The following is a 22,180-nucleotide window of genomic DNA, read 5'->3' as shown; positions in this document are numbered from 1 at the left end:
TGACACCATGGGCCAGTTATATCAAAGGTAGGATCAAAGTGCAAGAAGATTCTCATTGTTTACTTTAAGATGCTGAAAACAAAAGGCAATCTCCCAGCTGAGACAATATAAAGTTCAACTCTTATCTTTTCACCCATATATTTATCTGTATCTTATTCCTTATACATAAAAAATATCCTTTTATAGAATAAAATATATGGTATTTAGATGTTGTCTTTTAACTTTTTGGGAAAAAATAACTAACTACAGTACTTAGTTCAGTTTAGGCTGCAAAAAGGCATTATTACTGTTAATATATGCAGTAAAATAAAACAATGAAAACCACAAGAGAAATATTAAAAGGAAATGAAAAAGCATTTAGAAAACAATACTCTATTAAATTGCAAGATGAATGTCTCTCAAACAAAGGGCTTTCAAGAGAAAATTGTATTCACACTGCTTATAAATGTTATCCTTAAAAATAATAGATTGTGTGGTAGCAAATTATATACAAGAAATAAAAAAATAGACCAAAAGATGACAAAATTAGCATTTGATCTTTATTTTACAAAAACAAGAAAAAAATCCAAAAATTCATATATATGTCAGTTTAATCAGCTGCTGTGTCTTATGTTCTGTTTCCTGGTGTCAAAATAGACATAGTCAACAACACAAAATTGCAGGGTTTTTTTTTTACATTAACAAAAATGTTTTGTTGGCATATAAAAGACAAGCAACAGTCTGGTAGAACATAAAAAGAAGAAATGATAAAAATTACAGTACCTAGGTGAGTCAAAACAATTCATGAAATATACAAGCATACATTATACTTTCTATTACTTCCTTTTTTTTAAATAACATCACAAAGAATTAGCAATAATTAAGGCAGATAGAACACTATTACTTATGATTATAGGTAGATGGACCTGGGTCTTGTTTATAAAATACTTTACTTATGTGCAATGTGTGCTGCTACAAGGGCAACAGGCTCTAACTAAACCTGACCAATAATAGTAGCCTAAAGATCAAAGGAAAGATCTTTAATAATAACAAACTGATCTACAGTAAAATAAAGGCTGATAGGGAAAAGTTAGCCAAGTGTTTTATCTTTGAGAACCAAGATGCAAGGGCATTTTGGAGCCCTTCAAGGTGGCCCCAATCTATTCAAAAGGATTGCTTTCCAAAAAAAAAAAAAACATCAATCTTCAAAGCACTAACATTATTTAAGCGATCTTTCAACAGTTACCACAAGCTCTCACAGTGTGTGATCATGTTAATCATCGCGTCTCTATGGGAGTACAAATGAGCCATTTATTCTATTATGAAATAAACTCTTCAAAACTTGATAATATTTTTACATGTTGGCATGTCTTCAATGTAGTCTAAATGAAATTATAAGCTACCTGGGTGAGTATTTTGTGAGTTACACTGTTAGGTCTCCCCCAATACAAGAAGAGAGGTAACATAGCAAGCTCTGGCTGGCTAGACACCATAAGCTGTACTAATTCGCTTCTAGCTCACACAGAATTCAATATTTTTGCAAATTCTTTCACATCATTTTAGTGTGATCCTTTTACATGCCATCAAGACCAATCTCACTTCAATATTTAAATTCTATTTTCTCAGAAAGCACACATTTTTTATCCAACTTGCCCTACGGTTATGACCATGGCGGTCAGCCCAGACATGGTTTGGGGAGATCGGGACTAACTACTACCATAACCCTCCCCGCTAAGGATTCGGGTACTAGCTTTCAAGAAATAAATATCTATTCCTTTTTCACTTTATTTGATTTTAGGGTGATGAAGACATTCAAGATCATAGAAGGGGTGAGGGTATCTATCTTAGGATGAAATCTTGAATTCGTTTGTCACTGCCGAGGTGGGTGGAGTGGATATGTCACTGCTGGGGAGGGAAGAGTGGATGTGTTCACTACAAACTAAAAGTGAAAACATAATGTGATCACACACTGAGCTTGGATTACCTGTAATCTTTTCTATTCTATCAAATACAAAAGAAAGATTAAATACCCATGAGTTCTGGGTTAAACCTGAACAAGAATAATTGCAGGATAATTCAGAATATTCTAAAGATGAAGTTTGGAAAAATGGGACCATAGGAAATACAGTTATTCTGTTGGTCCGATCTAATAAATTAAAGTTATTAATTCAAAATTTGATTTCAATTTAATAAAAAAATAATAATTTAAAAAGTGTTATAGTCAATGTATAACAAGATCAATTTTGAGACAATAAAAAAAATGCATTTTATGACTGGGCTACAACAAAAGCATTTTAGTTTTCAAGAAAGAAAAAAAAGCTTTTTAAGAGGTTGTTAAACCAGAATAATAGACATCGTTAACTACCCTGATTGAAACATGAATGTTCATTTTCCAAAGGGGAACAGGATAGTTTTGACATGAGTTGTTGAAATTTCTATGGAATATAAGATGGTTACTTGTTTGTCTGTTTACTCTGGTTTCCATATGATTGCACTTGATTACATTAAATCACAACTATCTTATTTTATTAATTCGCAAGCTCAAACTTTAGATAAAGAAAAATCTATGATAGAGATTGGAGGTACCATTGACAAAATTAAATCCCCTGCAATCACATTTTTCTGCACGATCGTGAAATTAAGTACTTGCGAAATGTGCTAAGAAAATATCTGCAAAAATTAAGACACTCGAAAATAAAGAAGAATAAGGTAAAATGACCCTATGGTGGCAAGCGACCACATTATCACATTATTATCGCAATGTAGTTTCCATATAACTGCACACGAACGCAGGGTGATTTTCCATATAATTGTATGCCCTAGACTGTGATTATCTGAGCTTGTGTAACAGTGTGGGATTGAGTGCAATTACATGGAAACCAGCCTCTATATCTACAAAGGCAAGGGGGCATGTGCATGACACGGAAAGATGTGATACTTTTTACTATATATTTACCTATAACATAGCCTATTGGGCGATTTATTGAACATTGAATAATGATATATGCCTTTTAAGTATTTTTTATCAAACCATTTTACACGCTCGGTTAGAGAGTTTGATAGCTTATAAACCCAAACACTAGATAAACACATTATGATCAACATAAAGTGATTTTTACAATAGAGAGATTATCCAGTACTATTGACGTAGTTGTCACAATTCACAGATGATTTTTTGGCGATATCGCATGATATTCTATCACATTATATTTATTTTTCCACAGATTCTGATCTCACCATGCCGATCCAGGAGAGAATCTTTACATGATTGAATTACTCATACCTTTGGTTCCATTTTACGAAGAAATCTCCAAGACCTTTTCACAGACTTTGATGGACTCTTCAATCATTCTACCAGTCAAGCACAATATCCACTAGACTGACCCCATTTCAGAAGTTGAATAGAAGTTGTGGTTTACTTTCGCGAGTGATTCGACACGGTTGACATACACAACTCGTCTCTCGCAAATATCTCTCGATTACGCAATAGAATTGAGGAAATAAGATACTCGGATGAGACCCCTGACTTCTAGCGGAGTCCTTTACTTGTCTGGACGGGTAAGAGTTATTCGATTTATTATTTCATGGCGATTTTTGGGAATTTGTACCTTTCCCAAATCCCGCCATGTTTTCTTTACAAGCAAATCAAGATCACGTGACAGGAAACAGATAAGACACAAGGAAGAGTAGAAGAAATTTAGTTTCGCAACACAGGCAAAATTCAATTTTGAGTATAAGTTTTATTATTTGAAACGTATTTCTACTTTATTCGTGGATAAATTGTTAACGAAATATTCTCAAATCTTCTATAAAACTTACCATTGGCTCGGGGACACTTTCGGTTGATATCTCCCGTGACATGTCAAAAACGTCCCTTACAAAAACTTCTTATTCACGCTCAAATTTGCCCTTTTTCAATACGAAAAATCAGTAGCATTGCACTCAAAACCAACTGTTTCACTTTTAGCGAGAATAGTACAATTTGTACAACAAAATTATATAGGACATTTATCGATATGGTGCTCTCTCGTCTCCAAGTGCGTACGTGGCTCGTTATTCGATCATTTGAAAGAGCACTTTGCCCATCCCTCACCTAATATGGTGCCAACTCTTTCCCAGGGTCTCTCTTTCAAGCACCATGCACAAAAATAAATAAACAAAAACATTGGCAAGACTGTGAACGAAAATAGAAATGGTTTAGGCGACGATGATACAGCAAAATTACCACTATCTCGGGTATTCTAGAATTTTCCAGAGCGCTATTGTCAATTATGATTGTGTTGCTTACAATGACATCATGTTGCTAAAAATAAAGTCTGATTCTGCGCACTGGGAATAAAACTCGGTGACGATGCAAAATATTATTGTTTTGCGGATGATAACAGCAAGTTTGCAGTTCTAAACTTGCTACGTTTCGGTGACGTTGAAAAATCTCTCGCAGTATAAAAGCCTTCAAGCAAAAGATATCGCCCAAAGCGATCGCTCGTCGACCAAGAATACACAACCGTAGCTAAAACATTGAGACGCAAAGGATCAAAAACAAGACAACCATGTCCTTGTCCGTGAAAGCTTATCTTCTCCAAGATGACGGCAACCAAGAGATCAGACGTTTCGCCGTCGACGAAGGAGTTTCAACCAACTATGACTATTTGGTTCAGAAAGTCCAGTCGGTTTTTCCTAACGTTCGAGGCAGAGGGATTCGACTCTACTGGAAAGGTATAAGCCTTTTACACTGTTTTGTTTAAATGTTACGATTCTATAGCTTAATCAAAGGTGAAAAAAAAATCGACCTAACCGCATTCACAATTTGTGATTTTGTTAAATTTAGTTATGATACATGTTTTCCGTTTTTTTTTATATGGGTTCGATTGAGACGAAGATGGAGCTTAGCATGACACTGCAAAAAAAAGGAAACACATGAAACCAAAATTGCGTTTGTTATTTTGTTTTTACAGATTTGTGTTACAGAATTTTTAACGTACTTATATTCACATTATCTGTGCATTACGAAGAAAGTTGATTTACGACAGTTTCAAAGAAATTTTAACGAAAATGTTTAACTGTAAAGAACCATGACTAGGCAGAAATGCCTGAAAAAATTTTCTAGTCCTTGCTTTATTTACAACTAAAGAATTATTTTAACCCAGATTGTATTTTCTACTTTATGACACTGCAAAAAGTATCTAAAAGATATACCATTGCTATATTAAAACCCTTACCCCCCCCTTTAATTTTTGTTGTCGTCACCTTTGCCTCAGAAAGTTCTGTTTTATTATTTTTTTTCCAACCCGGTTCTAATAATCACTGTTGCAAAACGTTGCTTGTTTATACTTGTTTTGTGTATTTTCCAGATTCTGACGAAGAACTCGTAACTTTCTCTAGTGATGAGGAATTGGTTGAAGCCCTTGGCAGTCTAAATGGAAATGTGTTTCGCCTTTTCATCAAGCCCGTTGGTGAAGTGCCCATACCCCCCGAAGGTAAAGAATCATAATCCAAACTATGTTACACCCCTACACCTCCTATATTTGAATTGACCAGTATATTTTGTAAATGATTACTCAGCACATTTTAACTAACATCCAATTTTATAACTAAATACTTGATTGCCTTTCGTCTAAAGTCAAAATATTTTTTCAATCCTTTTTCATGTTCAAAACTTGCAATATTTTTTATGTGTGTATTATTATTCACCATCATTCATGATAAAAATGTCTACTTTATATTGACCCTTATGTGTTTTTAGGTTCAGATGACTCTGGGGCCTCAAACGCCATTCACCCCGGCGTTGTATGTGATGGGTGCAATGTCAACATCATGGGCACCCGCTTCAAGTGCGTCATCTGCCCTGACTTTGACTTGTGCATGAAATGTGAAGCCAAAGGTCTTCATCGTGAGCATGAGATGCTCCGCATTTGCACCCCACGGGCCCATCCACATTTCCATGGTCCGTTTGCCAACCCACCACCACCTTTTGGGCCTCAACACTTTGCCCAAGGGTTTGGGCCCTGGAAGCATGGCCACAGAGGTCACTTCTGGGGCCCTGGCCGCCGCTGTGGAGGTCCCAGGGGGCATTGTGGCAAGGGAAGAGGCCCTAGGTGCAATCGGCATCAGGAGAAAGCCAAAGAGAGTACTGAGCAGCCACAACCTGGTACATCTGCTGAAGAACAAGGACAGGAGGTCCCAGTAGGACCACCCTTTCTGCACAACATGGGAGAAGCACTGGCCTCCTTTCTAGGCCCAATGGGAGTTGAAGTCCACACTTATGCTGATGATGAGCAAGGTAATTGTTGACATTATAGCACTGTGTTTGGCTTAGGCTATATTTGTAGGAGAAAGGAAATCTGATTTATCTACTTGTGGAATGGGACAGACTTACCTTCCTCAATAGCGAACATAAGATTCGTGACGGCAGAGGGATAAAAATGTGGTAGCGCAATCGAAAATATTGCGTGTGCGCCTCCCTTGACTCTCTGCCACAGTTAATTTTACAGTTCCTAATGTTTTTCTAGCATGCCAATTTTCAATCTGTGTAATGCTTTTAAAAAAAAATGCTGTTCCATTCATATTCTATGGTGTGCAATAACTCACTTTAACCCTGTTTTACAGATTGCTGCCAAGGAAAATGCAACTGCTCCCACAAAAAGCATGGTAAAAAGTACCCCAAGGATAGTTCCTCCTCCTCTTCTTCCAGCAGCTCAAGCAGCAGCTCCAGTGACAGTGAGAACGAGAAAAAGGCCCACAAGAAAGGAAAACATGGCAAGCACAAGGAAGAAAGAGATGGAAAAACAGCAGAAGCCACAGACAGCCTCCCTATGGTATAGTCTTATGAAATAAATAACACCATAGACTTGGTGTAACCACTTTGCTTTATGTTTATTGGCATTATCGTTTTGTTTTTGAGTTAGACAAGTACTCTAGCAATTTACACTATTAACAATTGCTGGTCAACGTGTAGAATCTCTTATAAACCACAGCCTCTACTTTTAACATAGAAAATGACTATAGGACTATACAGCTGAACTCAAAATGTTGATAACAGGCCCAGTAATTACCCATTTTTTTGATAAACAACTCCAAGGATCCAAAATGTTGTCTGGGAATTAGGGTGTCAATGAACAGGTGCATAGAAAATAATTTTGCATATAACTATATCTGAACACAGGACACCGAGCATGGAGAAGGATATGTGTTGGTTGACAAAGAAAACCAGTCAGAGAACACAACTGAGGATCAGGGAGGGGCAGCAGAGGGTACAGATGAGGCACCTGTGGACCCCTTAGAGGTGGCTATAGCCCAGATGCGTGCCATGGGGTTTGAGGATGATAGTGGATGGCTCGCCCAGCTTATCAAGTCCAAGGAGTACGATATTGGCAAAGTGCTGGATGCCATTCAGTTTGAGGGAAAGAAGTAGACCATTGCCTTGGTTTGAACTCTTGGGCTATGTAGCTTTTTCACTGTATGTAATCTAATAATTTAGTGCAGGATTTCATAAGATTCAATTGTCAGCTCATACTATAATATTATATGGGGTGTCAATGGAAAAAAAATAAAGCAATGGGAAAAATTCAACACTTGTCTTTAGCTATTGTAGTTTATTTACAACTGCAACATTCATAAACCATCATATTATATTGCATTGAATTCAGGACTGAAGCAGTAAGACTATTTCAAATTCTTTGTCATAAAGTTAAACTATTTACATTTAAGTCATGAAAAAGTACACACAAATTCTGGAATGACTGTTACGATAAACATGTTATATTGATGTGAAAAGCACCGGTGTGCCCAACTGCTATCAACTCCAAACATGGGATGTTTGCTGAACTGATGCATAATTCAAGACAGCACTTCAAGAACTGTTTTCCTTGTTGATCTCATCCCCTTCGCTCGTCACACCCGAATCAGAGCTCTCCTTGGGTGATTCCTCCACATCACCCTCCTCTCCATCAGCAGCATTTTCATCTCCAGCTCCCTCTACCTCCTCATCAACAGCAGGCTCCTGGGTTTCCTCCACAACACCTGACTCCCCTGTTCTATCCTCCTTTTTCATGATAACTTCTTGGCGAGACTGCTTGTCGTCATCACTTGAAATAGGCCGGAATCCTTTTAATGGTTTTTCAAGTCCAGAGAAAGAGTCCTCTCGTGTGCTCTTGAAGTCTAGAATGCGGATGATGTTTGGTTTGTTAACGTCATTCATGCAGGAAGCATAGCCACTCAGCACAACATGGCCGCTTGCAATTCCAAGTTGAATGCGTGCCTGCTCTGTTATCACAGGGTTGTGGAGATCTTGTGCTATTTCATACGCCCTTTGGAACATTCTGACACTATCCAAGTATTTCCCCTGAGGAGAACAGTAAAAAACAAAAATTGCTTTGAATAATGTGATGTGTTCTCAACATCAAATCAAAGTCTCAGTCTAAACAAACCATGCTCCAACCTCTTCTTTGACCCAGAAGAGCTAAGGTGAATACCTTTTTTGTGGTTATTACTCTACTTCAATAATACCCATAATAAGATGCAAAACAACCCCTTTATTAAATACCTTCTCTTCTAAAATATACACTCCATTTTTTAAAAAAACTCTTGAAAAATTAATAACAGTGGTACACAGTGTCAAATCTCCCATATTTAGCTGGAGTCTCAAGATTTTTAACCTTTTCCTACGCCTAATTTTCTTGAAAATATCCTACATTTACTGTATTCTCCCGCATTAGCTATCTTGGTACTTCTGATACATTCACTGTATTTTCTCAAGATTTTTCCTAAAGCGAGGTTGACAGCTATGTACTGTACACATGACAGAAACTGTCTTCCGCATGATCATCAACCTTACCTGTGAGTTGTACATGGACCCCAGGGAGAAGCATGCCTTCTGTTGCTCAGGCAACTGTTTGGCTCTATCAGCCAGCTCAACAAACATCTCCAAGTATTTCATGGCACTGCCAACATCCCCTTGTCTGTAATACAGCGAGATTTTATATCAATGATAATTGTGTGCAATCAAAGCTGGTTAGAAGTAATAGAGGTAATAAACAAGTAAACAGCTTTTCAAATTGTGCTGTTGTCAGTCAGTCTTATTGTGTCTATGTTGATGATACCCATATCCATCCTGTTTCAGTCTGACATACTAAAACACTGGGCTACCTGTGATCCTTATTTCGCCGATTATGTAACATGTAGTTTAACCCACAATAGACCTACAGTAGCAAGTTTTGTCAATGAAACGTTTTACTTACATTTCATAGGCTCTTGCTAGTGCCTGGCAAGCTCTTCCCATCCCAACGTCATCCTGGAGCTGTTGACACTTCTCTAAGTATCCATTGTGATACTGTGGAGAAAAAAACAAATATATTTAACTAATATCATTAGAGCTATTGGGAAATAACTTAAATACTTACCTTTCCTTATTTAGAAATATTTGCTTACCAAGAGAGCAGTCTCTGGGTCACCAACAGACTCATAAGCTGCACCCAGTCGATATCCTGCAAGTCCCTCTTGTCTTGTATCTCCACCTGAACAAATAAAAGAGACCAAGTCAAGTACTAACCTACAGGTGGTGGTGATGGAGACTGCTTAACTTATGAGAAAGCAAGTCAAATGACGATACAGGGCAAGGAGTGGAAGGGCCTGGGGGCAGAGGACCCTATTCTTGACCATTTTCATAGCCAAATTGGTTTTTGCTCAGCCATTGAAAAATCAAAATCCACTCTTGTCCAGGAATTGCACTTAGTCATACCACCACACATCATACCACCATGACCAATCAATTTTCTTTACTGTTTACAGTCAAATGGCTTATAACGAGACAGTGAAAACATAAAACCCGTCTAAAAATGGTTTAGACGGTTGATTCACTAGGTGCTACAGCACACAAGACAAGGATTTTGGATTCGCTGAGGTCCCACAACATGGCAAAATGGTGATTTATTAAACATTATATTTTTAGTTTGTGAGAGTTCAACCGCCCCCTTTGGGCTGCTCTATAGCCCATACAATACTTATAATCCCAGAGAAATACAGTATGATACAAAAGTGATAGGGATATCAAAGACCTTTTGTCATGGAAACATTCCCTGAGTAACAAACTTTTATGGTATTTTTGGATCCCAATTGACCTGTTACAGAATTAGGGGTGTGGTATCTATCAAATGGGCACAGGAAGGTGCACCATGGGGTCAGTGCAGTGAGCCTCAAACCATATAGGGGCAAGGAGGGGTATTTTCTTACTCTCTTTGGCCATTTCATATGCTTTCAGCAGATATCCTATACCAGCCCTGACATCTTCTTCAGTTACCTATCATTAAACAAAATAATTAACAATTATGTACATGCTAATTATTTTAACTTTGTTAAACATTGGTTTCTTATTCATTTTCTATGAGAAAATGCTTGCAAGCAGAGTATGGGATCCAGTAGGTATACTTACCAAGTCAGAAATAGCAGTGTAGACTCGCCTTAGATTCTCACAAGACATTGAATGCAAGTTTTCTCCACTGTCCATTTGCCATATTCTTCCTTTAGTCAGGTTATAAAATGACTCAAAATACTCGGCTGCTTTATAAAGATCACCTACAAGAAGAGTGAGAAAAGTTGAGTCATAGCCTTGAATATCATTCCTTTAGAAAACAGCAACAAACTCAGAGACCACAAAACTCTCTACTCACAGGGAGTAAATTTTAACAACTGTTTCAGAGTCTCAGGAAGTATTGATGTGAGAAGGGGATTTTTCACGTAGTATATATGGGGCATAACACCAAGCAAAAATTGACTGAAAATTAGATTTGCTTATTTGCTTATTGTTATCAAATATTCAAATAATACATCCCAGTATTTAAGTAATGCTAAATAAGTATATTTTTGTTGCAGGTTATAACAACCTTATCTATACCTTTTTTCTCAAGAGAAAGTCCAACATTACAGTTAGCTTCAGATTCCTTTCTTCTCCCATCTCCACGGATTTTAAGGCTAGTTTTTAGACATGAACTGTAGAAATGGTCTGATAGCCAAGCATCTCCAGATTGCTCAAAGTACTGAGCTAGTGCTAACAGACTGCTGTACACATGGTCCATTTTACCTGTTGAAGGAAATATGGGTCAAAATAGTGGTCATTTTTTTCAAAAAATGGAGATCTCCCACCTTGCTTCATCTTGTTTTTATTTGGTGGTTTAAAATTGGAATATTTGATCCAAAACCACAATGGACACATATAGTAATTCAAGCTATAAGCTTGACACGCAAGAAACCTACCTCAACTACTGGAATGCAGCATTTGCCTTTTACATTTGCATCAAACGAAGCGTGCCCATCATGAGGGTAGTTGAGGTACGTTTCCATTCGAGTACATGTGCATGCTTATAGCTGGAATGACCTATTAGTCACAGCTCTAGCATACAGTGGCGTAGCCAGGATTTTTAACAGGAGGGGGCCCAAAAGGCCCAGTGAAGGCATTTGCTCCTGTATTTAAAATAATGACTCATACATTTACTGTATTTTTGGCTGCTAGAAGGGGGGGCCCGGGCCCCCTGGGCCATGCTCCTGGCTAAGCCCCTGGCATACCTCTTCTTTTAGCTGCTTCAGCTGTGGTCAGGTGGTACTTTAGCTGGTCCAGCTTGTCGGCATCCTCCTCTAGTAATACCTGGTTGGCCAGGCCACTATCTGGACCAAGCCGTTCCTGTTCCTCCCGCTGTTGTCTCATCAGGTTAAACAGCTCACAGAATGACTGGTGGAAGCCATCACGAAGCATGTCCAGGCATAGGTTATGCTCATATGTATTGCGATACCTGACAATAGATCAAAATTCAGCTGTTTGTCAAAATAACCTCCTTCCACTCTCTATAAATATTTCTTGTCACAAAACATTTAAAAACAGAGACGATCATGGATAAGCCAGTACATGGTGGTAAGAAATTTGGCTCACATCACTGGTATACAATTTTTTTTACCTATATTTTCTTTTTTTTACCTGGCAGTTTCAATTTTTTCAAAGCTTGGTTGTTTCTTGAGTTCTTGTTGTCCTCTACTTGGTGCTGTTCGCAGTGATCGTGCCCCTGGACTGCCAAGGGAACCTGTCTTTGAAGGTGAAGACGGCACAGTTCTAATAACCTGCTGTGTGACCTGACCTCCAACCTTTATAGCTGGTAGGGTTGATACAGACGTCATTGCAGAACAAACATAAAAAGGATCACCTCAATAATCTGAAATTCAAGAATATAGAATAAGTATCAGCTTAAACAATACATGAATTTAAAAAGGATAAGGTAGGATTTATTTTTAATAAAAATTTATTTCAGATATAGAACTGGTTCTCATTGATATATTTTTTTAGTATGCAGCTTTTTAAATATAATTCTCAAATGGAATATACACTATTTACTTATACTTCCAAATGTACTATCTAACCCTTTCACTCCTGAGTACTTTTGAGCAACATTGTAAGAAAAACAGACTGAAAACAGAAACCTCCCCCCTATCTCAAGTCCAACACTACCAGTTAAGCTAAGCTACAGCTGACCCAAGACGGTATGCCTTGAAGTTTCCAACAATGCACTGCGGTGCCTTTTCTTTCTAGCGACGGCACTGCTACAGCCTGTTGCTTTCAACAGTTTTGCTTGTAATTTGCTTAAAAATTACAGCTTTTTCACATCTGGAGAGTGCCTTAGGAAATCATGAAGTCTTTTTGGGCATAATTAATGCTGTGCTTATGGATGTTTGCACGCTGAGGTTGATTCAATGGAAAAATTCCTTGTCTGGGCTTCACCAAGTGAGAAAGGAATTTTCTGGTGAATGGCCTCATACTCTCCAATGTGGGCCATCTTTGCTACCCAACCTTATTCAAAAATTGTTAGAGACTTATAAAAAAAACTGTTATGATTGTGGGGGAGGAGATTGCCCGCCTGTCTGTCAAGGTGTTTCCAAGACTCCCATGATACAGTGCAGGCTTGCAAAATAGGCTTAACATGGTGATTCGCTTCTAATAGAGCTTCTAGCATTGATTATTGTGACTGATTGCGGTAAAATGGGACCTGACGGAGCGCAATAAAGGTATCTATTTGTGACTTGATCTGTGTTTGCTTGTCTCTATTTGTAGTTCGGAATTTTGTGTCTTTTTTGGTAAGAAATGTTTCTAAGTTTAAGCATTTGTTTACGAATTGGTCAGAAATCAAGGTTGATATTTTGACAAAAAAGTCAATTCTATTACATTGCTTAGATGCGCTTTTGAAGGTCTTCTATGCCTTGGATGAATCTATGAGTATCCGGGTCTGGTGATGTTTAGTTTGCATTTTTGACGTTTTGGAGTTGGGCCTATATTTTACAGGCGTCTCAGGGCGTTATGGCAATGAAGGACTTACTTAATAGATAGTAACAATAGTGGTATCAACGTTCATAATGACAGTTTATGATCATTCTTGACACTAATCGATATTTCACTTTGGCCGGATTCACTCCCGTATAAAATGTTAGGATATGTCTTTTCAGAGCCGTACAGAGAAAGCCTCAAACACACCGTTTTCACACCGATAGGTTTTCACACCGAAAGGTTTCCAATTCCCAAGTGTCGAAGTTGAAAAGTCACAAGGATTTAAGAGCCCAAAAACTCTCCGAAACCAATAAATTCTACTAAAATTATCGTTACAGGGGTAAGACTACCTTTTTACTCTTGAATTGTTTCCTCTCAATGACTCCTATTAGCGAAATTACAGTGTTTTTTACGTGATTTCTTGTAGTACTTCAAGCGCCATTTTGTTGAGGGGGAGTTGTGACGTCACTACCATGGTTACGTTTACCAAAAACAAACCCGGCATGCCTTGGGGCCCTATACCTATATTTATTCTAAATCTCTGAATTGCTTTAGGTGCTTGAAACTTTCTGTTTTCTTTTTCTTTTTTTTAATCAATAAATTTAGTAGTTTAGCATTTTCCATATATTTTTCCTTGGTTTTATTTGATTTTTTTTTTCTGCTTTTCCCACGCGCCAAATCTGGGACATCGAGAGCCTGGGGCGAGCATCGTGTATTTTCAAAATGGAAGACAAGTTGGGCGACCGACCGAGCATTTATGTTTTCATTGTTAGCACTATTATACGACAAGCGGACAAGACATGAACTGAGTTTCCATACCTGTCCAGTTGTTTCGCATGGATATGACATGTTCTGTATACCAGAGAGCACATGGCGACAACAGTTTGCATTCAATTTCACAAACTTTGGAGATAGTGGAGAAGATCACTCTAACTGGATACGGAAATATCAGTGACAGCTTTAGACTTATCAACCACAGAGACTTCAAAACTTGGTATAAGGGTATGTATTTGGAGCTGGAAAACCGCAAAAAATATCGGTAGATTTGGTTATATGATTCAAACAACAAACCATTCCCTTTCCTACACCATACTTATAAGGTAATCGTGCCTATTATCGGCCACTTTATGTTTACGCTGAGATATCTCGCGAACAAAAAAATTCATTCCCCATAATTTGCTACGAAGATTCTTTGACTATTCGACATGAGTATTCTACAGAAACATTTTTAATTTACCGGTTTGCTTAGAGAGGAAACAATAATTAGTAGAGAGTGTTTGACTTTCCTATTATCGGCCACCCTTACCTATTATCGGCCAGGCATGTTCTATTATCGGCCACTTGCCAATTTAAGGAAAATAGCACAGAAAACTTGGTTTATTTTAGCTAAAATACCACAGACAATAATCCCTGATAAATGTAGTTTGCAAAAGTGCTTCTCAATTCTTAAGCTTCATTTTTAAGCTTCATTTGGCTCTGTACTAAGCGATTGAAAACTGACATTACGCATTACGTGCGTGTCACACTGCCCAGCGAAACTCGCATTCCCTCAAATCACTCAAATTTGTTTTGAATCGTTCGAGTGGCCGATAATAGAACATGTGACCGAGGCCCAAACAATGAAAGATCACATGAAACCGAGGCTGAAACAAAGACCAGAAAGCACCCTGGGGCATCAACAACAAAATGGCGGATTTTCTGAGCGATTTTCATCGCGATCGGTAAATGTTAGATATTTTTACAGCTTCTTTTAGTCATCGCTTTTTCAAGTAAAAGACAATTTTTAGTTTAGTTTAGTTTATTGGCTTTGTCACACAAAAATACTACGGTTTACAATAGGAAATAAACAAAATAAAGAAAATAAGAAACAATGTGACGGGAAAAGAAAACAGGGCGTAAGCCCCAATTGAAATTCTTTCCCAACAAATTACAAACAATAAAAATTCTAAAACGAAAATAAAAATCGAACTATTTTACGGTGCGTATGAATAAATTGTCGTAGCTAAGTGAAATAATAAACAATCGTAAAAAGCTTTTGAAAACATGTTTCACGGAAGTTGTTTCTTCAAATCGATTGGTAGTTTTCGGCTTGTTCTTCTTAGTTTACGAAATATTTGACATTATTTTCAGGTGGCCTATAATAGGAAGTGGGCGATAATAGGCACGAGTACCTTAAAGCACAGGGAGCCCAAGCTCAGTGGTCCTATGACATGTCCGTAGCCGACACTCTCTTGGTTTCGCAGGATAATTTTAACGTTTATTTCCCAGCAAAAAGATTAAAAATCCCTGTACGTTTACTGTATGGGTAGCCTACATGTAGCCACTGACTTGAAAAATATCCTCTTGTAGCGTCTACACAACGGCAGCAATAATCGTGTTCTGTAATGCAATTGTAATAAATTTGAATAAATTAATTTAGACATCTGTGCATTGGTTCCCTATTATTCGGCACGCGCGACACATTAAGGTTTCGTCCTGCAAAACAACATTCCAACATCACCCTAAATTGCAACTCCTGCATATGTATGAGCTTGTGTTGTGTACACAGAAATCTAAACGCTCAAGTTCACTTCGAACTCTGAAAGTCAATTACCCTCTTTCAAAGAATGCAGGTATACATTAGCAAAATTAAAGTAAAAGGAATGTGCACTTGGAAGGAAGCAGCCGTGATCTGCTGCTTAAATAACGGCATTGCTTGGTAAATGAAAGGCATTCCGTAGGCAGTAGAAAGGCTCACAAAGACATCAACATCATCATTCAGCAAAGCAAAGATAGCCTTCTCTTGTTCTTTGAGTGGTTTCTCTATCCCAAATAATGTTGACACATCTTTAAGTCTAATCTTAGGAAAGATTTATCGAGAATAGGTGGTAGAGTCGTAGTGTTTTTCTCCATATTTAAACCACTCAATAAACTCACACTGGAAACAGCGGGAACCCATAATTTCGACTTCCGATCTGAGCCAATCAAAATATCCAGGTGAAATAACTAAATGATTGGCCAATCAGAGACTATTATAGGTTATTAGAGGTTATTATAGGTTTATGGAAGCACGGGTGGCCTAGTGTGTTAGCGCGTCGGCCTCTCACCGCTGTGGCCCAGGTTCGAATCCTGGCTCAAACTGGGGATTTTTCCGGGTTCCTGCCTTGAATCGAATTTGTCACAAGTGAGTTGAAGTTATTCTCCCGTGTTTCCAGTCTTCTCGGATAAGGACACTAAACCGGAGGTCCCGTCTCTTCAAGCTGTACTACACTAAACCTGAACCGAAGGGACGTAAAAGAACCGCTGGGGACGCAATAAACCCTCTGGCAGTGACCACCCCCAGTGACAGTGCTTTCTGACCCCCCCAGCCAACAATCCTCAAATGTGAGGGGCAGGCTGTAATTGGTAAAAAAAAAAAAAAATAAAAAAAAAAAAAAAAATAGGTTTTCCTGCTAAAGCAGTGACGTCATGGAACATGATTATCGCCGCCGTTGCATAGACACTACGAGAGGATATTTTTGCAAATCAGCGGCTACATGCAGGCTAAAGGTTGGCAAGTATGCATGTCTATTTGACAGCTCACTGGAAAAGGACAATAGAATAGCTTGATACTCATACTACAAATTTCAGCTTGCCTATATTGTTTTTACCACTTGTATTACCATGCAAATTTTTTTTTAGAAATTGGAACAGGGACAGCACTGGTGTATAAATATCACCCTCCTGAAATAAGACAAGATTCTAAGAGAAGTATAACCTCATTCAAAAATAGTTTATCAGATCCTGGACAGTTAGAGGATCTTCAAGAATTCTGCCCTGTGTACAATAAACGCATTCCTTCTATTGGCCACAATGAACTTTCAAATGCATTTAAGATTACGCCAAATGATTGGTCATCAGAAGCGGTAAACATGGCAAATCATGTATGTTCTATGACTCATATGGGCCTAACACCTCATTTATACCTTTCACTTCTTTCCATTGTCTTAAAGAATGTTGATCAACCACTCCTTTTTATTACTTACCATTAGAGATACAATAGTTTATTTGCAAGAAAACAAAATATCAATCAACAAATGAAGTCTGATAAGTTAATGAGATTTGATTTAAAACATTTTGGTTTCTCTATTGAATTAGCCAATGGAATTGAAATGTTTCTATGACTCGGCATCGAGTGGGAGCTCAAATGGCTGCGTGATTGGCGTTCTTTAAGTCTACATTCTACCACAATAAGCAATGGGACAGTTTTCCTTTCTGCTCCTTATGCATTATTTCCAAGTGCTAATTAGGCTAAAAAAACAATATGAAATTAGGGAGAGGGAAAGGGATAATTTGTGGTGTAGGGATAATTTGTGGCTTTGGACCCCCTCCCCTCCTTCCTTTTAAATTCTTAGACATGACCCTAGCTCATTACCAACTTTCTTCCTATGTCTTTTTACTTTCCGTTTAGCCCAGTAACTGACTTGGTATCTGTTGATGCTCTCAGGTGTGGTGTGCCTCCGCAGTGTCCAGGAAGGAAAGGCAAAGTGCAAAAACCTCTCCTTGTAATAGTGATAACAATCTTGTGGTGGCTTGTAGAGAAAAATATAAAATTGGAGATTTTCGTAGGGGAAAGTGGATATTGAAAGAAGGTAAATTGTTGAGGAATGAATTAACTTTCAGCAATTTAGATAATTTATACATTCAACCTTTTTAATGTGAAAGAGAGATATAAATAGGAAATATTGTAAGGTTTCTGTGTTATTGAGGCTTTTTACTGTTTTAGAAACATTGCATGGTTCAAAATTCTCTAATGAAGGATTATTTGTTCAATCTCATATTTTTTGTAAATAGATGAAACAGAGAAGTTTTTAACCGTTTTTTTACATCATATATACATCATATCCACATCACATGACTGTATTGTTTGAGAGTTATTGTGAGGCTAGCTCTTGAAAAGCACATGACAAAAAATGAGAGCACAAACGTCAGGCACAATTCCCCCCCTGAGGGCCAAGTAAAATCATTCACAACTGATTGCCAAGTACAATCATTTACAAATGATTGCCAAGTACAATCATTCACAAATGATATTGTTTAAAAATCTTACACCCTTTTATTTTTTTATAGGACCTGTAAGAGGTGTGACCATTGTTGCAATCACCAGCCTTGACCTATTTTTTTTTTCTTTCTTAGGTTTATCTAAGAAAAGCCTCAGTATTAATGTTTGTTGGAAAAAGCTCTGCTTCCAGATCAAGAGGGGTGAGTTCCCTCATTGCAATGCTAGACTGCAGCTGGAGGCAAAGGAGATATGGATTTATTGTGACTTTTTTAACTGCATGGAGATCTTCCATGCCACTTGTCAGTGTCTCCCTGGGATTGAAACCATGTCTTTCCATGTGCACCCACATGGGGCAGTCATCAGTTTATGAACTATAATGCGCCAGGCCCACATAGCATGGCATTACAAGATCCAAATGGTGTTACAGGCCCCACATGTGAACAGCCCACATAGCATGGCACTACAAGATCCAAATGGGGTTATAAGCCCCACGGCATGTGAACAGCCCACATAGCATGGCACTACAAGATCCAAATGGCATTATAAGCCCCACGGCATGTGAACAGCCCACATATCATGGCACTACAAGATCCAAATGGCGTTATAAGCCCCACATGTGAACAGCCCACATAGCAAGGCATTACTAGATCCATATGGCGTTATAAGCCCCACATTTGAACCATAGTGCTCCAATTCCATATAGCATGGCATTACAACAATAAGATCCAATGGTATTTTATGCCACACATGATATTACCAGCTCCAAATGGCATTACAAAAGAGAATGCTTACCTACATCACGTGCTTGGAATTATAGGAATTGTACTGACGAAGTTCCATTTCTAACCCATGATTTAAATAGGGGTGAAGTCTGGATGAGAAATTATTCAAATTCAGCAGTTTTTTCTGTTCTCCTCTTATTGAAAATCTGATGTTTTAAAGACACCTTCCCCCCAGTTGTCAAATCGACCGTCCCGTCCTGGTTCCTTGTAGTGTGCTTGTGCACACTTAATTTTCGCGTCACTTTAACTTTGCGAATTTCGAGATTTTAAAGGATTCGCGAAAATAAAGTGAGTACACAAGCAGGGTGAATATTGGCCGTTAAATAAGCTTTATGGAAACACCTTGTCTATTTAGTCATCTAATGTACCTATAGTACGGTAAGGGGTTGAGTTGGACTTTTTTTATTAAACTAAATTTAGCCTACGCATCTTTTTGTTACAAATTGTTTCAGTGTTGATGATTACAACAGATTTTAATTCCACTTGTTTTGCTTGATTTTATTATCCCGAAATCGCGAAAATAAAGTGATCTGGTTTTTAGGAAAATCGCGATAATATAGTGTCGCGATATGTAGCCATCTCAAAATCGCATAATTTTGACGTCGCGAAAATTAAGTGTAATAAGGTATATATATCCAGTATCGCCCTCTTCCCTGTATCTTCCATTTCAAATAAATGAATTCGCGAATTTAAATTTGCAAACAATTTTTCTCCGAGATCGCGAAATGTGCTGAGAAAACCTTCGCGGCGAAAATAAAGAAAAAAAAGGGTAATCGCAAACCCCGGGATGGGTACTCCCTTATATGGGCTATACGGGGACGTGCCGCTGGACAGGGTATGGTTTTTACCTCTCTGTCCTTAACAGGGTTTACTTTTCAGGCCTCTATCCTAAACAGGGTACATATAGTGCTTGGTTCTGTGATCGATTTTGCGATAAAAAACTGCCGCGAAAAAGTATTGTCCTGCAGTGATATTGTTGCGCGTCGCGTGTGTCTCAAGTTACATTCACAAAATCGCAAGCTGGGATGTCAAAGGGTGTTGTGCTAAACAGGGTATGTTTTTTTAGAGTTTTTGTCCTAAACAGGGTCAGGTTTCATAACCCCCAGCGGCACCCCTATACCCAAACACAGGCTGAGTCCCCCCACCCCCCGGGTGGCAAAGCAATATGAGCCCGGAAGCGACAGTTCTCCTACGGAAACAGTTGCGTAAGGGGTCTTTCAATATAGCCTTATAAGGTGTTGACCTTTAGGCACCCCACTGACTTCCGTAACAGATAATAGGCACTGCTTCTTAATGATCGCTCTCTTTTTCTTACAGTTCAACACAGAACAGTATCACTACCCCTACAAAGATGCCGCGTGTTTTGCTAGCATTTGCTGTTGTGGCGTGCATTGCTATCGGCACTCAGGGCCTTACCAAGACCTGCCTATCGACCTCAACAGCCAAGACATCACCGTCCAGTAACTCAGATGTGTTCAGTGCCTGCCAGGTTTACCAAAACAACTCGTGCTGCAGCGCGACTTTTACGCAACAGCTCTCGTCGCCAGTCAAAGGAGTCGGAAACTTCTCGTGGCTCCAGTGCGGACAGGCCAAGCTCAGTTCGAAATGCGAGAGATTCCAGGTTGCGGTTGAGTGTTTTTATCGGTGCTCTCCAAATGTAGCGTTTTGGCAAAACCCTACTTACAAAGCAGGCTTCTTGGGCGCTCCATTGTGCTCTAACTTCTGCGACGACTGGTTTGATGCATGCAAAGATGACTTAACTTGCGCGGAGGACTGGCTGACTGGCTTCAACTACACAAGCAGTGGCGAAAACACGTGCAAAACGCCGTGCAAGAAGTTTAGCGAATATTACAAGAACGGTACCGGACTTTGTACCAAACAGTGGGGTGACTCCTTCAAGTACAGCCAGAAATCCGGCGAGTGTTTGAACCTCAACTTCAATGGCGCTAACCCCAACAACGCAGTTGTCGAGAAGCTTTTTGGAGGAGCGGGTAAAAGCACGGCCAAGCCGATGCCTGTGTCGCCGACCTCGAGCGCGTCGCAGATCATGTGTGGGGTCGGCGCAATCGCTGCCGCTTTTACTGGACTTTTTGTGTTCTTATAACATGAGCGCCAATTTTAATGGACATTTTATGTTCTTATAACATGAGCGCTTACTTGGCCCTTGCTTTCCCTAGGAAGTTGGGCTTAATACTCAGAATGTTCTGAACTGTTTTGTTTGTATGAGATCGAATGTTGCATAACCGTTTTTAGGGGGCGTAACCCTTATCCCAGTGCCACATGGCTTTGACTGAAGTGAACCCGCTGTTTCATGCTTTTTGAAATAGATTCACTGAATAAAGATTGGATGAATTCACTGAATAAAGATTGGATGAATCGAACACGACTTTTGTATTTATTTGCTAAAATAAGTTTTTTTTAATATTTTAAACTCAATTTGACTCTGCATTTAAGATTTTGCTGCTCGTATTACCGTACCTTGAGTTGTGTGAAAACGAACAAAAGTATCCATCTAAAGGAATCAACCCATGATCTGAATTGCATGGCAACAAGCTGTAAACACTGTTAGCCGATAAAGTCTATGCGAAGCGTCTATCTACTTTCACACACATGCTCTTTGTTCTCAAAGGAAAGTGAAAAGACTCAAACAGGGCTTGTAACAGACTGAATAGAAAGTATATTACGGAAGCCCATGAGGGCCACTCAAGGTTTTCGTTAACAACATCTCACCTTTCGGTCACGACTTCGAACTATTTGCGTCACGACAACTCACTTTGAGTGTCACGACAAAGCACTATTTGATTGTCGCTTAAAACATTGCAGGTTTAGTTCACAATATCGCACTTTGTGTCTCAAAACATCGCACTTTGTGTCTTAAAAAACTCATCATTTTGCCTTTGCTTAAAACATTTAAGTATATCGTTCACGGCATTCAATTTTGTGCTAATAACATAGCACTATTTGTCTATTGCATAAAATATTTGAGTTTGTGCTTTATAGCGGAGCTAAGCGCGGCCGCAGGCCGCGCACGTAGCCCCATAGGCATAGAAATATGGTATAGGTATGCGGCTTGGTTTTTGTGGTCATCGCGCGGGTACCCTG

General features: G+C 38.7%; 5 protein-coding genes across 9 annotated transcripts in view; 3 read left to right on the top strand and 2 right to left on the bottom strand.

Annotated features, from left to right (window-relative positions):
* Window positions 1-4,171, bottom strand: part of LOC5519230 (copper-transporting ATPase 2) — a 30,386-nt gene extending 26,215 nt beyond the window's left edge. Inside the window, exon 1 of one of the 2 annotated variants that reach the window (XM_048733758.1) lies at window positions 3,799-4,171. In XM_048733758.1, the coding sequence (XP_048589715.1) occupies window positions 3,799-3,840 (42 nt within the window). In that variant the 5' untranslated portion in view covers window positions 3,841-4,171. Of the gene's footprint in view, window positions 1-3,262; window positions 3,400-3,798 lie in introns of those variants that run through there. The other variant, XM_048733759.1, reaches the window with a different exon arrangement.
* LOC5519232 (riboflavin-binding protein) lies at window positions 597-21,459 on the top strand. 3 transcript variants are annotated; one of them, XR_007314021.1, is made up of 4 exons: window positions 597-766; window positions 2,520-2,773; window positions 3,204-3,537; window positions 10,846-11,797. XR_007314021.1 is itself a non-coding variant. In XM_001639028.3 (2 exons), exon 2 carries the CDS (start codon window positions 20,430-20,432, stop codon window positions 21,180-21,182), a length of 753 nt encoding a protein of 250 aa, XP_001639078.3. In that variant the 5' UTR covers window positions 3,399-3,537; window positions 20,396-20,429; the 3' UTR covers window positions 21,183-21,459. The 3 variants fall into 3 exon arrangements, 2 of the variants coding, with proteins under 2 accessions (XP_001639078.3, XP_048589720.1); XM_001639028.3 differs by lacking the exons at window positions 597-766; window positions 2,520-2,773; window positions 10,846-11,797 and adding an exon at window positions 20,396-21,459 and having other exon boundaries at window positions 3,399-3,537; XM_048733763.1 differs by lacking the exons at window positions 597-766; window positions 2,520-2,773; window positions 3,204-3,537; window positions 10,846-11,797 and adding exons at window positions 9,873-9,898; window positions 20,396-21,459.
* LOC5519231 (sequestosome-1) lies at window positions 4,288-7,548 on the top strand. Its single transcript, XM_001639027.3, has 5 exons — window positions 4,288-4,695; window positions 5,331-5,456; window positions 5,723-6,259; window positions 6,586-6,794; window positions 7,142-7,548. The coding sequence occupies exons 1-5, from the start codon at window positions 4,530-4,532 to the stop codon at window positions 7,388-7,390; spliced, it is 1,287 nt and encodes a 428-aa protein (XP_001639077.1). The 5' UTR covers window positions 4,288-4,529; the 3' UTR covers window positions 7,391-7,548.
* On the bottom strand, window positions 7,557-13,746 carry LOC5519175 (tetratricopeptide repeat protein 29). Its single transcript, XM_001639094.3, has 10 exons — window positions 13,627-13,746; window positions 11,942-12,173; window positions 11,536-11,759; window positions 10,868-11,053; window positions 10,406-10,548; window positions 10,207-10,273; window positions 9,406-9,491; window positions 9,216-9,307; window positions 8,813-8,936; window positions 7,557-8,320 (listed from the first exon to the last, which is right to left on the bottom strand). The coding sequence occupies exons 2-10, from the start codon at window positions 12,136-12,138 to the stop codon at window positions 7,829-7,831; spliced, it is 1,611 nt and encodes a 536-aa protein (XP_001639144.3). The 5' UTR covers window positions 12,139-12,173; window positions 13,627-13,746; the 3' UTR covers window positions 7,557-7,828.
* Window positions 13,939-19,772, top strand: LOC116603068 (shieldin complex subunit 3). Of its 2 annotated transcripts, none has more exons than XM_048733764.1 (5): window positions 13,939-14,278; window positions 16,937-17,178; window positions 17,742-17,886; window positions 18,431-18,690; window positions 18,897-19,772. In XM_048733764.1, the coding sequence occupies exons 1-4, from the start codon at window positions 14,113-14,115 to the stop codon at window positions 18,664-18,666; spliced, it is 789 nt and encodes a 262-aa protein (XP_048589721.1). In that variant the 5' UTR covers window positions 13,939-14,112; the 3' UTR covers window positions 18,667-18,690; window positions 18,897-19,772. The 2 variants fall into 2 exon arrangements, with proteins under 2 accessions (XP_048589721.1, XP_048589722.1); XM_048733765.1 differs by having other exon boundaries at window positions 13,940-14,278; window positions 16,937-17,160.
* Window positions 21,460-22,180: the final 721 nt, after the last annotated feature.

This window comes from Nematostella vectensis, chromosome 10 (genome assembly GCF_932526225.1).
Source record: "Nematostella vectensis chromosome 10, jaNemVect1.1, whole genome shotgun sequence".
Lineage (NCBI taxonomy): Eukaryota > Metazoa > Cnidaria > Anthozoa > Actiniaria > Edwardsiidae > Nematostella > Nematostella vectensis.
The sequence above is the reverse complement of the archived record's forward strand: the minus strand, read 5'-3'. Positions and strand labels throughout refer to the sequence as shown.